Source organism: Sus scrofa, chromosome X, assembly GCF_000003025.6.
Source record: "Sus scrofa isolate TJ Tabasco breed Duroc chromosome X, Sscrofa11.1, whole genome shotgun sequence".
NCBI lineage: Eukaryota > Metazoa > Chordata > Mammalia > Artiodactyla > Suidae > Sus > Sus scrofa.
Genome location: NC_010461.5, coordinates 64,406,242 through 64,427,030, shown reverse-complemented (window position 1 = coordinate 64,427,030; position 20,789 = coordinate 64,406,242). Strand labels below are relative to the sequence as shown.

General features: G+C 40.7%; 1 protein-coding gene across 1 annotated transcript; it reads right to left on the bottom strand.

The window, feature by feature from the left end:
- LOC100520228 (small integral membrane protein 1) lies at window positions 9,011-10,052 on the bottom strand. Its single transcript, XM_003135213.4, has one exon. The coding sequence runs from the start codon at window positions 9,895-9,897 to the stop codon at window positions 9,658-9,660; it is 240 nt and encodes a 79-aa protein (XP_003135261.2). The 5' UTR covers window positions 9,898-10,052; the 3' UTR covers window positions 9,011-9,657.

Genomic DNA, 20,789 nt, shown 5'->3' with positions numbered 1-20,789 from the left:
ATTTGAATAATCCAGAATATTGAAATAGAAAAGAAAAGTTTCTGTTCTACCTCTCATCCTACTACTTCCCAGAAGTTCTTACTGTAAGGCTTCTTGTATATAAAAAAATCATTACCCGAGTTCCTGCTGTGGGGTGGGGGGTTAAGAATCTGACTGTAATGGCTTGGGTCACTGCAGAAGCAACAGTTTGACCTCTGGCCTGGTGCAGTGGGTTAAAGAATCTGGCATTGCCCAGGTGTGGCATAGATCACAGCTGAAACTCAGATTCTATCTCTGGCCCAGGAACTTGTATAGGCCAAGAATGTGGCCATTAAAAATTTTTTAAAAAGGATCATTACCTTATCATAAGTTTACTTTGAGACTATGGTACATTTATTTATATTTCCAGGTAAAATTGTAAACACAATATGTTCTATATGCTCAGATTACTGTATAGGACAGATTGGCATTGATTATTGCTCTACAGGAGTTTACAATTTATATTTCTACTGTTTCAGAGTACAGAACAATTGGTAATTATATTAATTACTACTGACAAAAGTGAAAATGTGTGTACTGAATTAATTTTATATACCAAGAGACAAACAAGTCTAGGTTCTGCTACTATATGTGTGATTTGAGCACTTAAGAATTTTAGACTCATTTTCTTTATCTGTAAAACTATAAGGTGTTTTGATTAGATGATTTCTACTGTTACTTGTAGCTTTATAATCCTTGATTTAACTAATCAAAAGATAGCAATTTATGCCTGTTTTCCTTGAACATAGAGACTCAGTACATTAAAAGAATTTAATTTTTAGGAGTTCCCATCATGGCTCAGAAGTTAATGAACCTGACTAGCATCCATGAGGACGAGGGTTTGATCACTGGCCTCACTCAATGGGTTAAGGATCTGGCATTGCCGTGAGCTGTGGTGTAGGTCGCAGACATGGCTTGGATCTGGCATTGCCGTGGCTGTGGAGTAGGCCGGCGGCTATAGCTCCAATTAGACCGCTAGCCTGGGGACCTCCATATGCCGCGGTGTGGCCCTAAAAAGACAAACAAATTTAATTTTTAAAAATAATCCAATTTTAGTCAACTGTAGGTTGCTTTTCCATTCTGTGTATTTCCCCTTGCCTTATTTCTTCCATTATTCAGTTGGGAGCACAAAGCAACATTAGTAGGAAAGGGCCAAAGTAAGATAGAGTAACTGTTACAGAGAAAATATGTCAATGTGTCCATGTATGTACTTGACTGGCTGACTGACTATGACTGAATAACAAAACCCAGTATAAATAATTTCTATATTACTTTCCTCTTTTGTTTTTCTGAATCTTGGATTCTACCTAGTATTTTAGACTTTTGGATAATATCTACTATTAGCAATAGAGGACAGCACGAACTATAGAATGTCAAGTTCCCATTGTGGCTCAGCGGGTTAAGAACATGATTAGTATACATGAGGATGCAGGTTCAATCTCTGGCCTCGCTCAATGGGTTAAAAGATCCAGCATTGCTGTGAGCCATTGTGTAGGTCACAAGAGGCAGCACAGATCTGGTGTTGCTGCAGCTGTGGCATAGGCTGGCAGCTGCAGCTCCAATTAGACCCCTAGCCCAGGAATGTCCATATGCCATGGGTGCAGCCCCCCCCCCAAAAAAAAGAGTAGAATAGGTTTTGTCATTCTGTTGATTTTAAAGGCCATTTATTTTAGTTAGGCTGGGCCTGGCTTAATTTACGGTAATTAACTCCTAAATTAGGGTCTTTCTTTGAAGAGTCATTCACAAATTGCCCACTTGTCACAAAATTTACTATTACTTCTCAAAATTAAACTTGTTTTTCTTCTCTTTTCTTTTTTTAATGGCTGCACCCACGGCATATGGAATTTCCTGGCCAGGGACTGAGTCTGAGCCACACTGCCACCTTCGCCCTATCCTTTAACCCATTGTGCTGGGCCGGGAATCAAATCTGCACCTCCAGAGCCACCCGAGCTACTGCTATAAGGTCCTTAACCCCTGCACCACAGTGGGAACTCCAAACTTGCATTTTTATAATCACTATTATTCAAGTTTGAAATATCAGTAATCTATTTTCAAAATGGATGTAAATTTATTACTTTTAGTATAATCTTTCTAATTCTAAAATGTGCATTACATATTTATTCATTTATAAATTAATTTCCTATTTGTTCCAGAAAATATAGATACTGATACTAGTTTACTAACGTTCTATTTTTTTAGGAATATAAATGGATGATGTTCAAATATCCAAATTAACCAGAGGGTTTTGAACCAAAGTACTCATTTAGTTAACTGAGAATTTAAGTTTACTCTTCCACTACATGCCCACTAGGTTTTTTTGTTTGTTTGTTTTTTGTTTTGCTTTGTTTCATTTTGGCTGCACCCACAGCATGTGGAAGTTCCTGGGCCAGGGATTAAAATCAGGCCACAGCAGTGACAATGTCACTTAACCTGCTGAGCCACCAGGTAACTCCCCCACTAATTTAGTTTGACTTCTCTTTTACATTCTGGAAAATTATGTAGAAACACACAGTACATTATATATTGAATGTTTATCCTATATCAAAAGAAATGCCCTCAGGAAAAAATATGGCCAACAAAAAATATCAAAAGTTATTTAAAAATGCTTCCATTTGAAGATAGGTTCATTTGTGCCGTATTTTAGGTTCCACATATAAGTGATATATGGTATTTGTCTTTCTCTTTCTGACTTACTTCACTTAGTATGAGCATCTCTAACTGCATCCATGTTGCTGCAAATGGCATTATTTGTTCTTTTATATGTCTGAGTAGTATTATATTGTATATATGTACCATATCTTCTTAATCCTTTCATCATTTAGGTTGTTTCCATGTCTAGGCTATTATAAATAGTGCTTAAATTAACATAAGGGGTGCACGTATCTTTGTTGATAGACAACATTAGCTTAGCTCTGTTCTGCAGTGATAAGAGAAAGTTGGGATAAAAAAGTCCCAAAACAACTGGCATACTTACTAGTGTGTATGAATTTTAGAGACTGCTGTAGACATACTGAAATGCAACCAGTAAGACAGGTAAAAATTGGAAATTTTTTTTCTTTTTTTGTCTTTTTGCCATTTCTTGGGCCACTTCCCACGGCACATGGAGGTTCCAATGCTAGGGGTCTAATCGGAGCCATGGCCACCGGCCTACACCAGAGTCACAGCAACGCAGGATCCAAGCTGCGTCTGCAACCTACACCACAGCTCACGGCAATGCCGGATCCTTAACCTACTGAACAAGGCCAGGGATTGAACCCGCAACTTCATGGTTCCTAGTCGGATTCGTTAATCACTGAGCCATGACGGGAGCTCCTGGAAATATTTTAAATATTATAACTTAAAAGGGAAAAGAGTCTGAAAAAGAATATATATGTATGTATTTATAACTGAATCACTGCTGTACAATTGAAACTAAAACAACACTGTAAGCCAACTATACTTCAATAGAAATAAATACAGAAATGCTAGGGAGTTCCCATCATGGCTCAATGGAAAGCAATCCGACTAGTATCCATGAGGATGTAGGTTCCATCCCTGGCCTTGCTCAGTGGGTTAAGGATCTGGTGTTGCCATGAACTGTGGTGCCCCCACACTGACTTGAGGGCAACAGTTGCATTTTAGTTTTCCTAGAATCAATGTCAGTTCAGAGCCAGAGTCCAGTAGTTCCCAAAAGTTCTGATTATTTTCCTTTCCCCAATATGCAGTTACCTTGGTAAAATGCCATATGTCCCTTTATTTATGGCTGATAGAAAAATGAGCAGTATAATTTTTAGTAGTGTACCAGCCCTTCCTTGAAGCAATGTGCTCTCCCCTTTATACAAGGGTTTCTGGGTCTGTAAACTTGCCCATCTTAATTGACTGAATGACTGTTATCATATGTTTTTATGGGTTAGACTTTGCTTTACTTGACTTAGAACGTTGCTGCTCATATAGACCATGTAGGGTTTTAGTGGGCTTTCTCTCTTTCACTTCTAAGAACACCAGGATCAATTAGCCAATGCTATAGGTCTGGGCAAGTCATACTTTTGTAATTGCAGCTTTAATTTTTTTTTTTTACTTTTTGTCTTTTTGCCTTTTCTAGGGCCTCTCCTCAGCATATGGAGGTTCCCAGGCTAGGGGTCTAATCGGAGCTACAGCTGCTGGCCTACACCAGAGCCACAACAACACGGGATCCGAGCCATGTCTGCAACCTACACCACAGCTCATGGCAATGCCAGATCCTTAACCCACTGAGCAAGGCCAGGGATCGAACCTGAAACTTCATGGTTTCTAGTCGGATTCATTAACCACTGAGTCACACGGGAACTCCCTGTAATTGCAGCTTTAAGTCCTCTGTCCATTATGGAAATCATGCCCACATTCCCTTTAATGGTTGAGTGCAGCCACTTGGCTTCTGTCACCTGGGGATCCAATTATTCCCATTGCATTTAAGTTTCCTAATTCAGTGACTGTAGTTCCCACTCTGAGGTCTAGCCTGCAAAGAAAGAGTGCTCAGAGAGCTCTTTAAGGATGCTGTAACTCTCCTCACAAATGTATGCCTCAGAGCACTAGTGAAATGTGTCTTTTGGACCCTCCCAATTTGGGTGAGTTCGTCTTAATTGACAAATCCATTCCACCATTAAAATCTCTCAAAGCCCTAAACCTTTGTAGCCCTTCCTCTACATTAAAAAAAAGCACTTCCAATTCACTCATGCTGGTTACCTTTCATTCCTACTAAACCACAAACCTAACTGTTAGAGCCCTTCCTAAATCCTCAGGTTGCAACATTAAGCATAGGGTTTTTGTTTAATGAGCCCATATCAATAAATATGATCTGATTCATTATGTTTCATCCACCATTATCCACACACTTCATATCCATTCCCACATATGCTCCCAGGATTTCTGTTTGTATAAATTAGAAAACTCAAGTAGTTATTTTGGAATACATACACCTTCTCATGGATCACACATTGTACCTCTTCTTTAGGGGCTTGCAGGGACTTAAGTCTAGTTATAGGTCTAGAAGCAAAGAGTGGTGGTAGGGGTGGGTCCTAAGGAGAATCACCAATGTCTTGCATGGAAAGTGCCTCAGGGGAGGTCTTTAGAGTTTCCTTGGGCAATGCATGGTTAATCCCCTTAGGTGGAGGAGGAAAGCCTGATACTGCTATTGGTTGAAAAACTGATACCAATCAGGGTGGAGATGCTATTGCCTGCTGGAGGTGAAAGGCTGCTTAGGATGGGGGTTGAGAAGACAGTTCTGCTGAGATAATGGAGGAGTCTTTCCACTGGTGGTAAAAAAAGATTAATCAGAATTTGAGGGTCCAGTGTCCTCAGCTTCATCAGAGTTCTCCCTTATGTCCCCATCCCAATTTATTGGATCTCATTCTTTCACAGGCCATGCATTCACTTTATTTATTTATTTGCTTTTTAGGGCTGCACCCATGGCATATGGAGGTTCCCAGGCCAGGGGTCAAATCGGAGCTACAGCTGGTGGTCTACACCACAGCCACAACAACACAGGATCCTTAACCCACTGAGCAAGGCCAGAGATCGAACTTGCATCCTCATGGATGCTAGTCAGATTCATTAACCGCTGAGCCACAGACAGGAACTCCTAAGCCTTCACATTAACAATATATAACCTGAGGAGTTCCCACTGTGGCCCAACAGGATCTGTGGAGTCTCTGCGGTACCAGGACACAGGTTCTATCCCAGGCACAGAGGGTTAAAGAATCTGTTGTTGCCACAGCTTATTAGATCGCAACTGTGGCTCAGATCTGATCCCTGTCCCGGGGAACTCCATATGCTGTGAGGCCACCAAAATAAGAAAGAGAGTAGACACCCTGCAAAACTGGGAATTCCACTTGCATTGTAATTCAGCCAGTCACAGGATGAGATTCTGCTTTTGATTTTCAGCAATTTCAGCTCTGTAGATTCGAGATAAAGTCTCCTTCATGGCACAGGAGAAATTCTTAAGTTATTTCTGTGCCTCTTGACTGTGAATTTGAATCCCTGAGTTCATCCTTTTCTTTCACTGCGATGTCCAGTAACATTAGGAGCAATTAACCAACATCATTATATTTATTAGTTTTCTAAATATAGTGGAAATAATCATACACAGACTTATGTAGCTCCTTGCTCATTAGCATCTTTGAATCTAATCAGATTAGAGGGTCAATTCCCCAAACCCCAGAACCACTTCAGAAAAGAAATCCTTAAAATTATTTCCCTCTAAGAATTGGCTAACATGAAGTCCCATGATCTATTATCTCCAGCTTGGAGACAGTGATATAACACTCTAAATTTGAAGCCCTGAGAACTAGGGGAGCCAATGGTGTAAATCCTAGTCTGAGAACAGGAGATGATGAGATGAGATCTTGCAGCTCAAGGAGTGAAATGGGAAAAAAAAGGGCAATTTTCTCCTTTGTCTTTTGTTCTTTTTAGGACCTCAATGGATTGAGTAGTGCCTACCCACATTGGGAAGGGCAATCTACTTTACTGAGTTCACCAATTCAAATGTTAATCTCATGCCAAAACACTCTCAAAGACACACCCAGTACTGTTTAATCTGGATACCCTTGACTAGTCCAGTTGATACATTAAAATTAACTATCACAGGGATTTCCCCTTGTGGCTCAGCTGAAATGAACCCAACTAGTATGAGGATACGGGTTTAATCCCTGGCCCTGTTTAGGGGGTTAAGGATCCAGCGTTGCTGCTGAGAGCTGTGGCTCAGATCTGGCATTGATATGGATGTGGTATAGGCCAGCAGCTATATATACAATTCGACTCCTAGCCTGGGAATTTCCATATGCCACAGGTGTGGCACTAAAAAAATTAAATTAAATAACTATCAAAATATTCATGGGAGATATTATCTATAGTTTTCTTGTGATATGTTTGTTTGCTTTTGATATCAGTGTAATACTTCACAGAATGAGTTACAAAGCATTATTTCCTCTTCAATTTTTTTTGAGGAATTTGAAGAATTGCCATTAATTCTTCTTTAAATGTTTTCTAGAATTCAAGAGTGAGCTTAGTGGTGTCTGGGAAGTTTTTCGATCGCTTTTTTTCCTGTGAGCTTGGCAATAAACATCTCATCTTTCATTCTTGATTTTAGTAACATGAGTCCTATCTCATTTTTTTCTTGGTCTGCCTATCTAGTTTTGTCAGTTTTGTTGGTTGCTGCACATTATCAACTTTCGTTTTCATTGATTTTTTCACTATCATTTTTCCATTCTCTATTTCATTAATTTTTTCTTGAGTTTTCATTACTTCTTTCTTTCAATGTGTTTTGCAATTTAATTGCTTTTTTTTTTCCAGTCTATTATTGTGGAGGGTTAGGTTAGTGATTTTGGATCTTTTATCTTTTTTTTTTTTTTTTTTTGTCTTTTGTTGCCTTTTCTAGGGCTGCTCCTGTGGCATATGGAGGTTCCCAGGCTAGGGGCCTAATGGGAACTGTAGCTGCCCGGCCTACACCAGAGCCACAGCAACTTGGGATCCAAGCCGCATCTGCAACCTACACCACAGCTCACAGCAACGCCATATCCTTAACCCACCAAGCAAGGCTAGGGATTGAACCCACAACCTCATGGTTCCTAGTCAGATTCGTTAACCACTGTGCCAAGATGGAACTCCTCTTCCTTTTTAATATAGGCATTTACAACTTTAAATTTGCCTCTAAGAATTGCTTAGATGTGTTTCATAGTTTTTGCTTCATTGTCATTAATCTAAAATGATTTTTTTTGCTTTTTGGCATTTTCTTGGGCCGCTCTTGTGGCATATGGAGGTTCCCAGGCTCCGGGTCGATTCGGAGCTATGGCCACCAGTCTACACCACAGCCACAGCAACGTGGGATCTGAGCTGTGTCTGCAACCTACACCACAGCTCACGGCAATGCCAGATCATTAACCCATTGAGCAAGGCCAGCGATCAAACCCACAACCTCATGGTTCCTAGTCAGATTCGTTAACCACTGTGCCATGACGGGAACTCCAAATCTAAAATGATTTTTAAATTTCCCTGTTTGTTTCTTCTTCCTTGGTAATTCAGGAGTGTGCTCTTTAATTTCCGCATATTTGTAAGTTTCCCACTTTTCTTTGTTATTGACTTCAAAATTTATTCCATTGTGATCAGAGAACATAATTTGTATTACAGAATTTCCTTGACTTATGATGGAGTTGCATCCAGATAAACTCATAAGTTGAAAATATTTAAGTCAAAAATGCAATTAATACATCTAACCTACCAAACATCATAGCTTAGCCTACCTTAACTTAAACATGCTCAGAAAATTTGCATTAGCCTACACTTTGAATCAAAAGTGTTTCACTTCTAGACTGCATATAGTTGTATTTTTTTATGGTGACTATATATAATTTTTTTGTTATTTCCCCAATACAATTTTTTTTCTACTGTACAGCATGGTGACCCAGTTACACATATATGTACACATTCTATTTTCTCCCATTATCATGCTCCATCATAAGTGACTAGACATAGTTCCCAGTGCTACACAGCAGGATCTCATTGCTAATACATTCCAAAGGCAATAGTCTGCATCTATTAACCCCACGCTCCCAATCCACCCAACTCTCTGCCCCTCCCCAACCACAAGTCTATACTCCAAGTCCATGATTTTCTTTTCTATGGAAAGGTTCATTTGTGCCATATATTAGATTCCAGATATGAGTGATATCATATGTTATTTGTCTTTCTCTTTCTGACTTACTTCACTCAGTATGAGACTCTGGTTCCATCCATGTTGCTACAAATGGAATAATTTTGTTCTTTTTTATGGCTGAGTAGTATTCCATTGCATATATATAGCACATCTTCCTAATCCAATCACCTGTAGATGGACATTTGGGTGGTTTCCATGTCTTGGCTATTGTGGATAGTGCAGCCATGAATATGTGGGTGCATGTGTCTATTTTAAGGAACGTTTTATCAGGCTATAAGCCCAAGAGTGGGGTTGCTGGGTCATGCAGTAGTTCCCTGTTTAGATTTCTTTTTTTTTTTTTTTTTTTTAAGTTCAACAGCCGTTTAATGACTGGGTCTGGTCCTCCTGCGGGGTGTGGGTAGAGGGGCCGGGCGCCCGCAGGGCCCACCCCGCCAGGTGGGCAGCCCCAGGGAATATGCCCACCTTCCTGGATCCTGGAGGGAAGATGCAGCGGGGGTGGGGTAGAGACCCTCCCCATTTTGGTCAGGAAGGACTCAGCCCCCGGGGAGGGCGGATGGACAGAGGGACACGCAGCCCCCTCAGAGCCATCCTTGTACAACGGGGGTGTGTCCTGTAGCCCCACCCAGGCTGGGCCCCGTCTCCCAGCCAAGGGTGCCCCTGGGTGGTGGTGGGTGCCCCTGGGTGGTGGTAGGTGCCAGGCGTGTACGTGTGTCCGCGTGTCCTTGTATACCCGTGTCCCTGTTTGGTTGTAATGTAGGTGCCTGTGATACTGTGCCAGCTGGTGTCCCAGGTGCCCCTGGAGCCTTGGATGCAGGTTGGGGGGGGTCTGTGTACATGGTGGGGCTGTGAACAGGGAGAGGGGTCTGTGTACACGGGGGACAGCGTATACACGAGGTCTGTGCAGATGGGGCTCCGTGCACACGGAGGGCCTCTCGCGTCCCTCGGAGCCAGGCCGGGCGCGTGCTGAGCAGTGCTTATTTGCACTTGTGCACGTAGTAGCCGGTGATGTAGCCCAGGATGAACACGGCCCAGAAGAGGGCCACTCCGCCCAGCACCTTCAAGGAGATGCCCAGCTTGCCGGAGCACAGCTCCCGGGAGACCCTCGCCCAACCCGAGGCCTCCTCCGCGCCGGGCCCGCTGGCCACGCTGACTCCATCCCGGCTGCCGCCGTCCTCCCACCGGCTGTACTGGACGCTGCTCTCCTGGGGCTGCATCTGGGCCGCGGGGCTAAGGAAGAATCCTGGCTCGGGGACGAAGCCGCTGCTGCCCGGGAAGAAGGTCAGAGCCTGCCCAGTGGATCTCACCTCCTCCCAGCCTGCACTTCGGGGTCTGAGGGGCCTCAGATGCCTCCAAACTTAAAAAAAGAAGATAAAAGGTCCTGTTTAGATTTCTAAGGTACCTCCATACTGTTCTCCATAGCGGCTGTACCAGCTTACATTCCCACCAACAGTGCAGGAGGGTTCCCTTTTCTCCACACCCTCTCCAGCATTTGTTATTTTTGGCCTTATTAGTGATGACCATTCTGACTGCTGTGAGGTGGTATCTCATGGTAGTTTTGATTTGCATTTCTCTAATCATCAGGGATGTTGAGCATTTTTTCATGTGCTTGTTGGCCATCTGTATATCTTCCTTGGAGAAATGTCTATTCAGGTCTTTTGCCCATTTTTCCATTGGGTTGTTGGCTTTTTTGCTGTTGAGTTGTATAAATTGCTTGTATATTCTAGAGATTAAGCCCTTGTCAGTTGCATCATTTGAAACTATTTTTCTCCCATTCTGTAAATTGTCTTTTTGTTTTCTTTTTGGTTTCCTTTGCTGTGCAAAAGCTTGTCAGTTTGATTAAGTCCCATTGGTTTATTCTTGCTTTTATTTCTGTTGCTTTTGGAGACTGACCTGAGAACATATTCATGATGTTGATGTCAGAGAGCGTTTTGCCTATGTTCTCTAGGAGTTTGATGGTGTCTTGTCTTATTTTTATGTCTTTCAGCCATTTTGAGTTTATTTTTGAGCATGCTGTGAGGGTGTGTTCCAGTTTCATTGATTTGCATGCAGCTGTCCAGGCTTCCCAGCACCACTTACTGAAAAGACTATCTTTTTCCCATTTTATGTTCTTGCCTCCTTTGTCAAAGCTTAATTGACCGTAGGTGTCAGGGTTTATTTCTGGGTTCTCTATTCTGTTCCATTGGTCTGTAAGTCTATATAGTTGTATTTTTTAATTCAGTATGACAAATTGCCTTTCTATTGGCTTGTTTAATCTATTCTTATGTAATGGCATCATTGATATATTTGGATTTAAATATCATTTTATTTTCCCCCAGCTTTATTGAGATATAATTGACATCTAACACTGGGTACTTACAATGTGATGATTTGATACAAATATATACTGTGAAGTAATTATCATATATGGTTAGTTAACACATCCTTCACTTCACATTATTACTATTTTTATTGTTATTATGGTAAGAACGTTTAAGATTTAGTCTCTTAGCAACTTTCAAGTTAACTATAATCACTATGTTGTACATTACTGTTGAGAATTTAGCTAAACTACTCCAAAATATTGCTGCCTTAGGTTCCATTTTGCATGGGCAAGTGGCCTTCAAGGCTGTTGAACTGACATTAGCTCCTCTTGGGAGCATCTGCCCTAGAAACAACCTGTGAAGTCACAAGCAAATATAAGTTCCTGATGCTCCCCCAAAGCCCCTTATTATAAACAGTCCCCATCAGAGTCTTCCTCTTGTGTAACCCTTAGATGAAACCTCTCAAAAGCTTACCAAATACCTGCTTTTCTTGGTGCAAATTGATCAATCTGGCTTTAGTCTGGGAACCCCAAAGCACTTCACCCTCAGATCCTGATAAAGGTGTGTATCTTGGGTTCTACTGCTCTCTCGGCCTGCACCCTGCCTTGACCTACTTTCTCAGAGGCATGCTGTGAACCTCCTCCAGGATCTGTGAATAATAAACATGACTTTTTTTTAATTGATGTATAGTTGATGTACAAAACTTCTCTATTATATTTAATTTTTTTTCTTTTTGGCCGCACTGGCAGCATATGGACATTCCCAGGCAACACCAGATCCTTAATCCATTGCACCACAATAGGAACTCCAAAAAAACTTCTCTATTTTAATTCCCTTGTGGTTTTTTTTTTTTTTTTTTTTTTTTTTTTGTCACACCTGAAGCACAGGGAAGTTCTCCGGCCAGGGACTGAACCCATGCCACAGCAGTGACAACTCAGGATCCCCAACCTGCTGCACCACAAGAGGTCTTTTGTTGAACTGAAGCACACCATCCTACACCCTGGGATTCTACTTAAAAGCGAGAGCTTGGGGAGCTCCCGTCATGGCTCAGCAGTTAGCAAACCTGACTAGCATTCATGAGGACTCAGGTTTGACCCCTGGCCTCAGTCAGTGGGTTAAGGATCTGGCATTGCTGTGAGTTGCAGTGTAGGTAGCAGATGCAACTCTAGATCCCACATTGCTGAGGCTCTGGCATAAGTCGGTGGCTATAGCTCTGATTGGACCTCTAGCCTGGGAACCTCTATATGCCAGGAGTGTGGCCCTAAAAAGACAAAAAGACCAAGAAAGTAAAAAGATAGCCTGGAGTTCCCTTGTGACTCAATGGGTTAAGGATCTGGTGTTGTCACTGCTGTAGCTCTGGTTATAGATATGGCATGGGTTTGATTCCTGGCTTGGGAACATCTGTAAGCTGTGGGTGTGGCCGAAAAAAAAAAAAAGGTAATGAAACTCTGGTTCAATAAAGCTTTATCAAGAAAAATGGTAACGAAAATTCCCTTGTGGGAGTTCCTGTCGTGGCTCAGTGGTTAATGAATCCCGCTAGGAACCATGAGGTTGCAGGTTTGATCCCTTGCCTTGCTCCGTGGGTTGAGGATCCAGCATTGCTGTGGGCTTTGGTGTAGGTCATAGATGCGGCTGGATCCTTTGTTGCTGTGGCTCTGGTGTAGGCCAGCGGCTACGGCTCCGATTGGACCCCTAGCCTGAGAATCTCCATGTGCCATGGGTGCAGCCATAGAAAAGACAAAAAGACACACACAAAAAAAAAAAAGAAAAGAAAAAAGAAAATTCCCTTGTGGCACAGTGGGTTAAGGATCCAGCATTGCAGCAGCTGTGGTGCAGGTTGCCACCACGGCATAGGTTCTATCCCGAGTCCATGAACTTCCACATGTTGCATGTATGGCCAAAAAAAAAAAAAAAAAAAAAAAGATAAAATTACAACAATTGCATTTCCAGAACTTCTTTATCTTGTAACTAGAAGTTTGTACCCTTTGACCAACATCTCCTTATATTCCCTTTGTCCCAGCAACCACCATTCCAGTCTATGTTTTTATGAGTTTGGCTTTTTTAGATTACACACACACACACGTTTTTGTTGGTGCTGCAACCACAGCATATGGAAGTTCCTGGGCCAGAGACTGAATACGAGCCACAGCTGCAACCAACAACACAGCTGCAGCAACAGCAGATCCTTAACCCACTGCACCAGGCTCAGGATTGAACCTGTGCTGCCTCAGAGATAATGCCAGATCCTTAACCACTGTGCTTCATCGGGAACTTCCCGTATACACATGTAAGTGATATCATATAGTATTTGTCTTTCTCTGTCTGACCTATTTCACTTAGCCAAATGCCCTCAAGTTTCATCCATGTTGTTGCAAATGGCAGGATTTCCTTTTTTATGGGTTAATAATATCTCTTCCTCTCTCTCTCTCTCTATATATATATATCCATATCACATTTTCTTTACCCATTCATTTGTTGATGGACACTTAGGATGCTACCCATGTCTTGACTATTGAGGATAATGCTGCTATGAACATGAGAGTGCAAATACATGTACAAGAGAGTGATTTAATTTGCTTCAAATATATATCCAGAAGTGGGATTGCTGGATCATATGGTAATTCTATTTTTAACTTTTGGGTAACCTCCATACTGTTTTCCATGCTGCCTGCTGCACATATTTACATTCCTATCAACAATTGTTATCATTTTACTTTTTGTTTCCTATATGTATGTTGACCTTTTCCCCCCCTCTATTCCTTATTTACTGGTTTCTTTTGCATTAGAGTGAATATTTTCTGATGCAGAATTTAAATTTCATTCATGATATTTCTCCTATATTTTTGGAAGTTATTTCCAGAGGGATTGTTCCGCAGCTTACTATATATACCATAATGCATCAAAATTGGCTTAAGATTTACACAAAATTAATTCCGCTAAGTTATAGATATATCACTTATAACTCTACTTCATCCCCCCACTTTTGTGGTGTTAATGTTAAACATATTACATTTATAAACTTGTCAATCCAAACAATGTATTGTTATGGCATTACTTTATATAATTTAATGTCTTTTTAAAAACTTAATGTCTTCTAGAGAAACTAAGAGAAGGAAGAGCTAGTATTATTTATAGAGTTTGTTACTATTATTATTATTATTATTTGCTTTTTAGGGCCATACCCATGGCATATGGAGGTTCCCAGGCTAGGGGTCTAATCAGAGCTACAGCTGCTAGCCTACACCACAGCTCATGGCAACACCGGATCCTGGATCCTTAACCCACTGAGCAAGGCCAGGGATTGGACCTGCAACTTCCTGGTTCCTAGTCGGATTCATTTCCTCTGTGCCCTGATGGGAACTCCTAGATTTTGTTATATTAACCTGATTGTCATTTCTTGCTCTCTGCATTTGTTCCTACAGATTTGAGTAACCACATGGTATCATGTTCTTAGCCTAATACAGTTTTGTTCTCTCTCACCTTCCTTTTACTGTATTGGCAAATATATTACATTTCTATATGTTATATGCCAAACAACAGATTACATACACATTATTTTATTTTATACAATTAAAAATAATTCAAGGAGTTCCCTTTGTGGCTCAGTGGTTAACAAATCCGACTAGGAACCATGAGGTTGTAGGTTCGATCCCTGGCCTTGCTCGGTGGGTTAAGGATCTGGCGTTGCCGTGAGCTGTGGTGTAGGTTACAGCCGCGGCTCAGATCCCGCGTTGCTGTGGCTCTGGCGTAGGCCGGCGGCTAAAGCTGTGATTCGACCCCTAGCCTGGGAACCTCCATATGCTGCGGGAGCGGCCCAAGAAATGGCAAAAAGACAAATAATAATAATAATTCAAGAGGAATTCCCGTCATGGCTCAGCAGAAACGAATCTGACTAGGATACATGAGGATGCATTTTTGATCCCTGGCCTCACTCAGTGGGTTAAGGATCTGGCATTGCCGTGAGCTGTTTAGGGCTGTGGCTGTAGCTCTCATTTGACCCCTAGCATGGGAACCTCCATACGTCAGGAGTGTAGCCCTAAAATAAATAAATGAATAAATAAATAAATAAATAAATTTAAGAATGTAGGAGAAATGTGATTTTACTTTTTTAAAATAATTACAATATTTATCTTTACAATTGCATTTTGTTTTTCATGTGGATTTGAATAATTTGAGTTTTTGTCTGGATTCAGTTGCTTTCAGCCTGAATAATTTCCTCTGATACTTCTTGTAATGTGGGTCTGCTAGCAACAAATTTTCTCACTTTTTGTTTATCTGGTAATGTCTTTATTTCACCTTCATTTTAAAAGATTGCCTTCTTGGATATAGTATTCTCCTTTCTTTGATTTTTTTTCTCTTTGAGCACATTAAATGTGTTTTCCCACTGCCTTCTGGCCCCCATCATTTCTGGTGAGAAATCAGCTTTTAATCATTCTTTGTAAGGTAGGAATAATTTTTCTTTTGCTGCTTTCAAGTCTGTCTTTCAGAAATTTTTTTGCTATTATATGACTATTTGTGGATCTCTGTGTATTTTTCCTACTTGCAATTCACTGAGCTTCCTGCAGAGAGTAATATTTTTCAATAAATTTGGAAAGATTTCAGTCATCATTTTTTTTCTACTCTCCTTTCCCACTTTTCTTTCCTTCTAATACTCCCAATCCACATATGTCAGTACTCGTAATATTGAGACATGTGTGTCTCTAGGGCTTTCTTAATTTTTAAAAATTTTTTCTCTATTCTTCAGAGTTTATAAATTCTATCATTTTCATGATGATTATTTTAAAATTATTTATTGAGGTATAATTGACATACAACATTATAATAGCTTCAGGTATACAACGCAATGATTCAATATTTGTATATATTGTGAAATGATCACCAAAATAAGTCTACTTAGCACCTGTCACCATCCAGTTACAAATTTCTTTTCTTGCCATGAGAACTTTTAAGATGCACTCTCTTAGCAACTTTTAGATGTGCAGTACAATATTATTAACTATTGTCAGTATGCTGTACATTACATTCCCATGATTTATTTATAACTGAAAATTTGTAACTTTTGACCACTTTCACCCATTTCACCCTCATCCCATCACCTGCCTCTGGCAATTCCACCAATCTCTTTCTGTAAGTTCATTTTTTGTTCGTTCTTTTAGATTCTACATGTAAGGTCATATGGTATTTACCATTCTGTCTGACATTTTACTGAGCATAATGCCCTCAAAGTTCAGCCATACGGTCACAAATGGTAAAATTTAATTCTTTTTATGTCTGAATAATATTCAAAAACACACGAAATTTCTTTATCCACTTATCTGTCTGGGGAGAGTTAGACTGTTTCTGCCATTAGCTATCGTATATAACGTTGCAATGAACATGGGGGTGCACATATCTTTTTGAATTAATGTTTTTATTTTCTTTGAATAAATATTCAGAAATGGAATTTCTGTATACTCTATTTTTAGGGTTTTTGTTTTCGGTTTTTTTGGCTGTGCTCATAGCATGTGGAAGTTCCTGGGCCAGGGATCAAACCTGAGCCATACCCCATACCTGTAACCTGAGCCACAGAATTGACCACAGAAGTGGTGGCCTTAACTTCTAGGCCACCAGGTAACATTGCCTTTTTTTTTTTTACTATTACTATTATTATTATTTATTACTATTTTGTTATGTATATTGTAGCTATGCAATATGTTAAAATATATTAACATATTATAATGCAAATAATATATTTACAACCCAATAATACATTGTTTTAATTATTACACGATTTTGTTATTTTAAGAAACTGACACAGGGAAAGTGAGCAACTACTTATTTACACAACTTATTATATTAATCTTATTTACCACTTTTGTCACTCTTTAGAATTTTATACATTTTTTTTGTGGCCATCTTGGGGAGAACTGTTAAATTTTCAACTTTGATCTTCCATTAAAATGTGATTTTTTGGTGTTCCTATCCTGGCTCAACAGTAAAGAACCTGACTAGTATCCCTGAGGACTCGGGTTCAATCCCTGGCCTTGTTCAGTGGGTTAAGGATCCAGTATTGCCATGAACTGTGGTGTAGTTTGCAGATGCGGCTCGGATCTGGTGTTGCTGTGGCTGTGGTATAGGCTGGCGGCTCTAGCCTGGGAACTTCCTTATGCCATGGGTATGGCCCTGAAAAGACAAAAAAAGTGATTTTTTAAAGCATTGAATTAAAATAAATGATTTAGTGATTTAATTATGTATCTTCCAAAAGATATGTCCATGTCTTAACCCCCAGTACCTGTGAATATGACCTTAAATGAAAATAGGATCTTTGCAGACATAACCAAATAAAGGTTCTCAAGATGAGTTCATTCTTGGAGTTCCCATTGTGGCACAGCAGAAAGGAATCCGACTAGGAACCATGAGGTTTTGGGTTTGATCCCTGGCCTTGCTCAGTGGGTTAAGGTTCCGGCGTTGCCATGACCTGTGGTGTAGGTCGCAGACATGGCTCAGTTCTGGAGTTTCTGCGACTGTGGTGTAAGCCAGTAGCTGTAGCTCCGAATAGACCCCTAGCCTGGGAACCTCCATGTGCTGCAGGTGTGGCCCTAAAAAGACAAAAAGACGAAGAAGAAAAAAAAAAGATGAGATCATTCTGGATTTGGGATGAGCCAAAATCCAATGATTGGTGCCCTTATGAAAAAAATAACAAAAGAAAAAAAAAAGGAAAAAAAGGACAGAGATTTAATACAGGGACAAACAAGGAAAAAGACCATGTGAGGAAGAGATTTGAGTTAGGACACCACAATTTCCAGCAATTTTCAGGAATGCAGGAGTCACCAAAAGCTGGAAGAAGAATTTTTCACTAGAAATTTTGAAGGGATTCTGGCCTGTGTTTGATTTCAAACTTCTGGCCTCTAGAACTGTGAGAAAACAAATATCTGTTGTTTAAGTCACCCAGTTTGAATACCCCTATCAGGCAAACATTCCTGATTTTTTTCTACATAAATCCATATCTGCTTTAGTTTATAAACATTTCCTTCCCCTCGGAGTTAAGCCTTTGGCCACAGGGTTAAGACTGGTGATCTTGTTTTCTTTTTTGGTTGCCTCATGGTATATGGAGTTACCATGGCCCAGGGATCAGATCTGAGCCGCAGTCACAACCTACAAAGCAGCTGCAATCATTTAACCCACTGCATTGGGCCAGGGATTGAACCTGTGTCCTGGTGTTGCAGAGACACCATTGATCCCTTGTGCCACAGTGGTGATTTTTTTTTCAGCCACCTCTGCTGCATATGGAAGTTCTTGGGCTACAGGTCGAATTGCAGGTGCAGCTGCAGGCCTATGCCACAGCCACAGCCACAGCAACGTGGGATCCGAGCCACGTCTGCAACCTACACCACAGCTCACGGCAACGCCGGATCCTTAACCCACTGAGTGAGGTCAGGGCTTGAACCTGCAACCTCATGGTTGTTAGATTCATTTCTGCTGTGCCAGGACAGGAACTCCATACATATATTCATTTTAATAAGTTTCTTTTTATCAAACTCATCATTACAGTAAAGAAAATAGTAGGGAAGTTGTGCCAGTTTATTGACTTGTTTATCATCTCCAAATCCTTCCTTATCAGCTGCTCTTTGAAAGTAGATACTGGGCCATTTAAACATTTTCCCTTTGGTTGGTGAAAGCTTAAGCTTTGTCAGTAGAGGGAACTGGAAATACAGTTTAGGAAGAAAGGGTTTTGCATCCTGTTCTGGTGTGCTTACTGGGTAGGCTGCTCCTGAAGCTTGTTCAGCTTTCTCTAGTGCCTGGCTCCTTTGGTGCATGGTTTTGGTAGTACCTAGCAGCCTTCTCTGGTACCCTCCCTCTGGTGCTTTTGTAGTAAAATGCCTCTGGTGAGACACTTCTCTGTGAACATATTTCCCAGGTACCTTAGAGGATTGATGCCAGAGGGTATAGGCTTCTAGAAAATTCTAGAAGTTGGAGTTTCAGCAAGTTCTGCCTGCAAGGTACCATAGCATCTTTCCTGTCATTTAATGAGCCTTAATGGGTGTGTCCTCTCCAACAAGATTTGGATCCTAGCCCTGGATGGGCAGTAGGAATTGAGAGTACTCTATCTCAGCAATAGGGGTAATGGCTATTATATTATATATTATGTCTTCTATTCCTATATTATTTAGAGTTCTCTTTGTGCCTTACTAGGTATTCCTCATTATTCCAATCTCCTGTTATTGTTAATAATTCTGTGTCTTAAACTTTCTTGGAGTGGCAGAGCAGGATAGGATCCAGCATTGTCTCTGCATAGGGTATGGGTTTGATCCCTGGCCTCATTCAGTGGGTTAAGGATTTGGTGTTGCTGCAACTGTGGTGTAGGTCATGCCTGCAGCTCAGATTCTGTCCTTGGCCCAGGAACTTCCACATACCTTGGGTGGGGCCAAAAAAAAAAAAAAAAACAAATGAAAAACACTTAAACCTTCCTCTATTTGAATTACTATGGGGCTTTTTCCTCTTGATTGCACCAGAATTATACTGAAGTGATCCCTGGAAAAACAATGCCCTAGAAAGTTTGAAATATGTGCTTGCTTCAGCAGCACATATACTAAAGCTGAAGCAATACAGAGAAGATCAGTATGGACCCTGCACAAGAATGACATGCAAATTCGTGAAGCATTCTATATTTTTAGTTCTATTTTTTGAAATGCTTTTCACGAATAGATTATATTGGAGTTCCTGTTGTGGCACAGCGGAAACAAATCCGACTAGGAACCATGAGGTTGTGGGTTCGATCCCTGGCCTTGTTCAGTGGGCTGAGGATCTGGTGCTGCCCTGAGCTGTGGTGTAGGTTGCAGACTCGGCTTAGATCCTGAGTTGCTGTGCCTCTGGCGCAGGCTGGCGGCTACAGCTCCAGTTGGACCCCTAGCCTGCGAATCTCCATATGTCATGGGTGTGGCCCTAAAAAACATAAAAAGACAAAATAAATAAATAAATTATATTAAGTTCTTTATGGTTATCATGTGAGTTTCAGGAGGAAAGAGCTTGGGAGGCTAGGGAAGAAGAAGGTTTCTTTTCTGTCTGTGATTTAGCATTTGAAATTAAATGAAAACTAGAAAAAGTGTCAATAATTTATCCTAAAATGTTATGAGTACTAGTTGGTGGGTTAATGCATTTATAATGTTCTCTTATAGTAGAATTAATGTGTGGAAAGCTGTTTTAGAAATTGTTTACCTCAAACTTAATAAATATACTTTTTCCTTAAAAAAAGTTTGAAATATGACACAAATATATTCACAAGACTTTTACAGCAATTCCTGTCAAGTAGGAATGGCAATTACTATTACTCACATCTAATAGATGAGGAATAAAGTTCATGGAATTTAAGTGAGATGAAATTCCCTGGTGGCTCAGCAGATTATGGATCTGGCATCATCACTGCTGTGGTGTGGGTTCAATCCCTGGCCTGGGAACTTTTGCATGCCATAAAAAAAAATCTGAATTTAAGTAAGTTGTCCGAAGTCATATAGTCACTTTTATCATTGGTAAAATGCAAATAACAATAGAGACTACCTCCTAGGGTCATTATAAAGATTAAATAAAGTATGTAAAGTATTTAGTACATGGTAATGGCTTAATGTATTTTGGGCGGGGTGGGGGGGGGCTGCATCTATGGCATGTGGAAGTTCTTGGGCCAGGGATCAAACCTATGCCACAGCAGTGACCCAGGCCACTTCAGTGAACAACACAGGATCCTTAACCCACTGCACCAAAAGAGAACTCCAGTGATGGCTTAATGTTAACTGTTGTATATATTATACTTGACCTGTAAAGTATATTCAGTC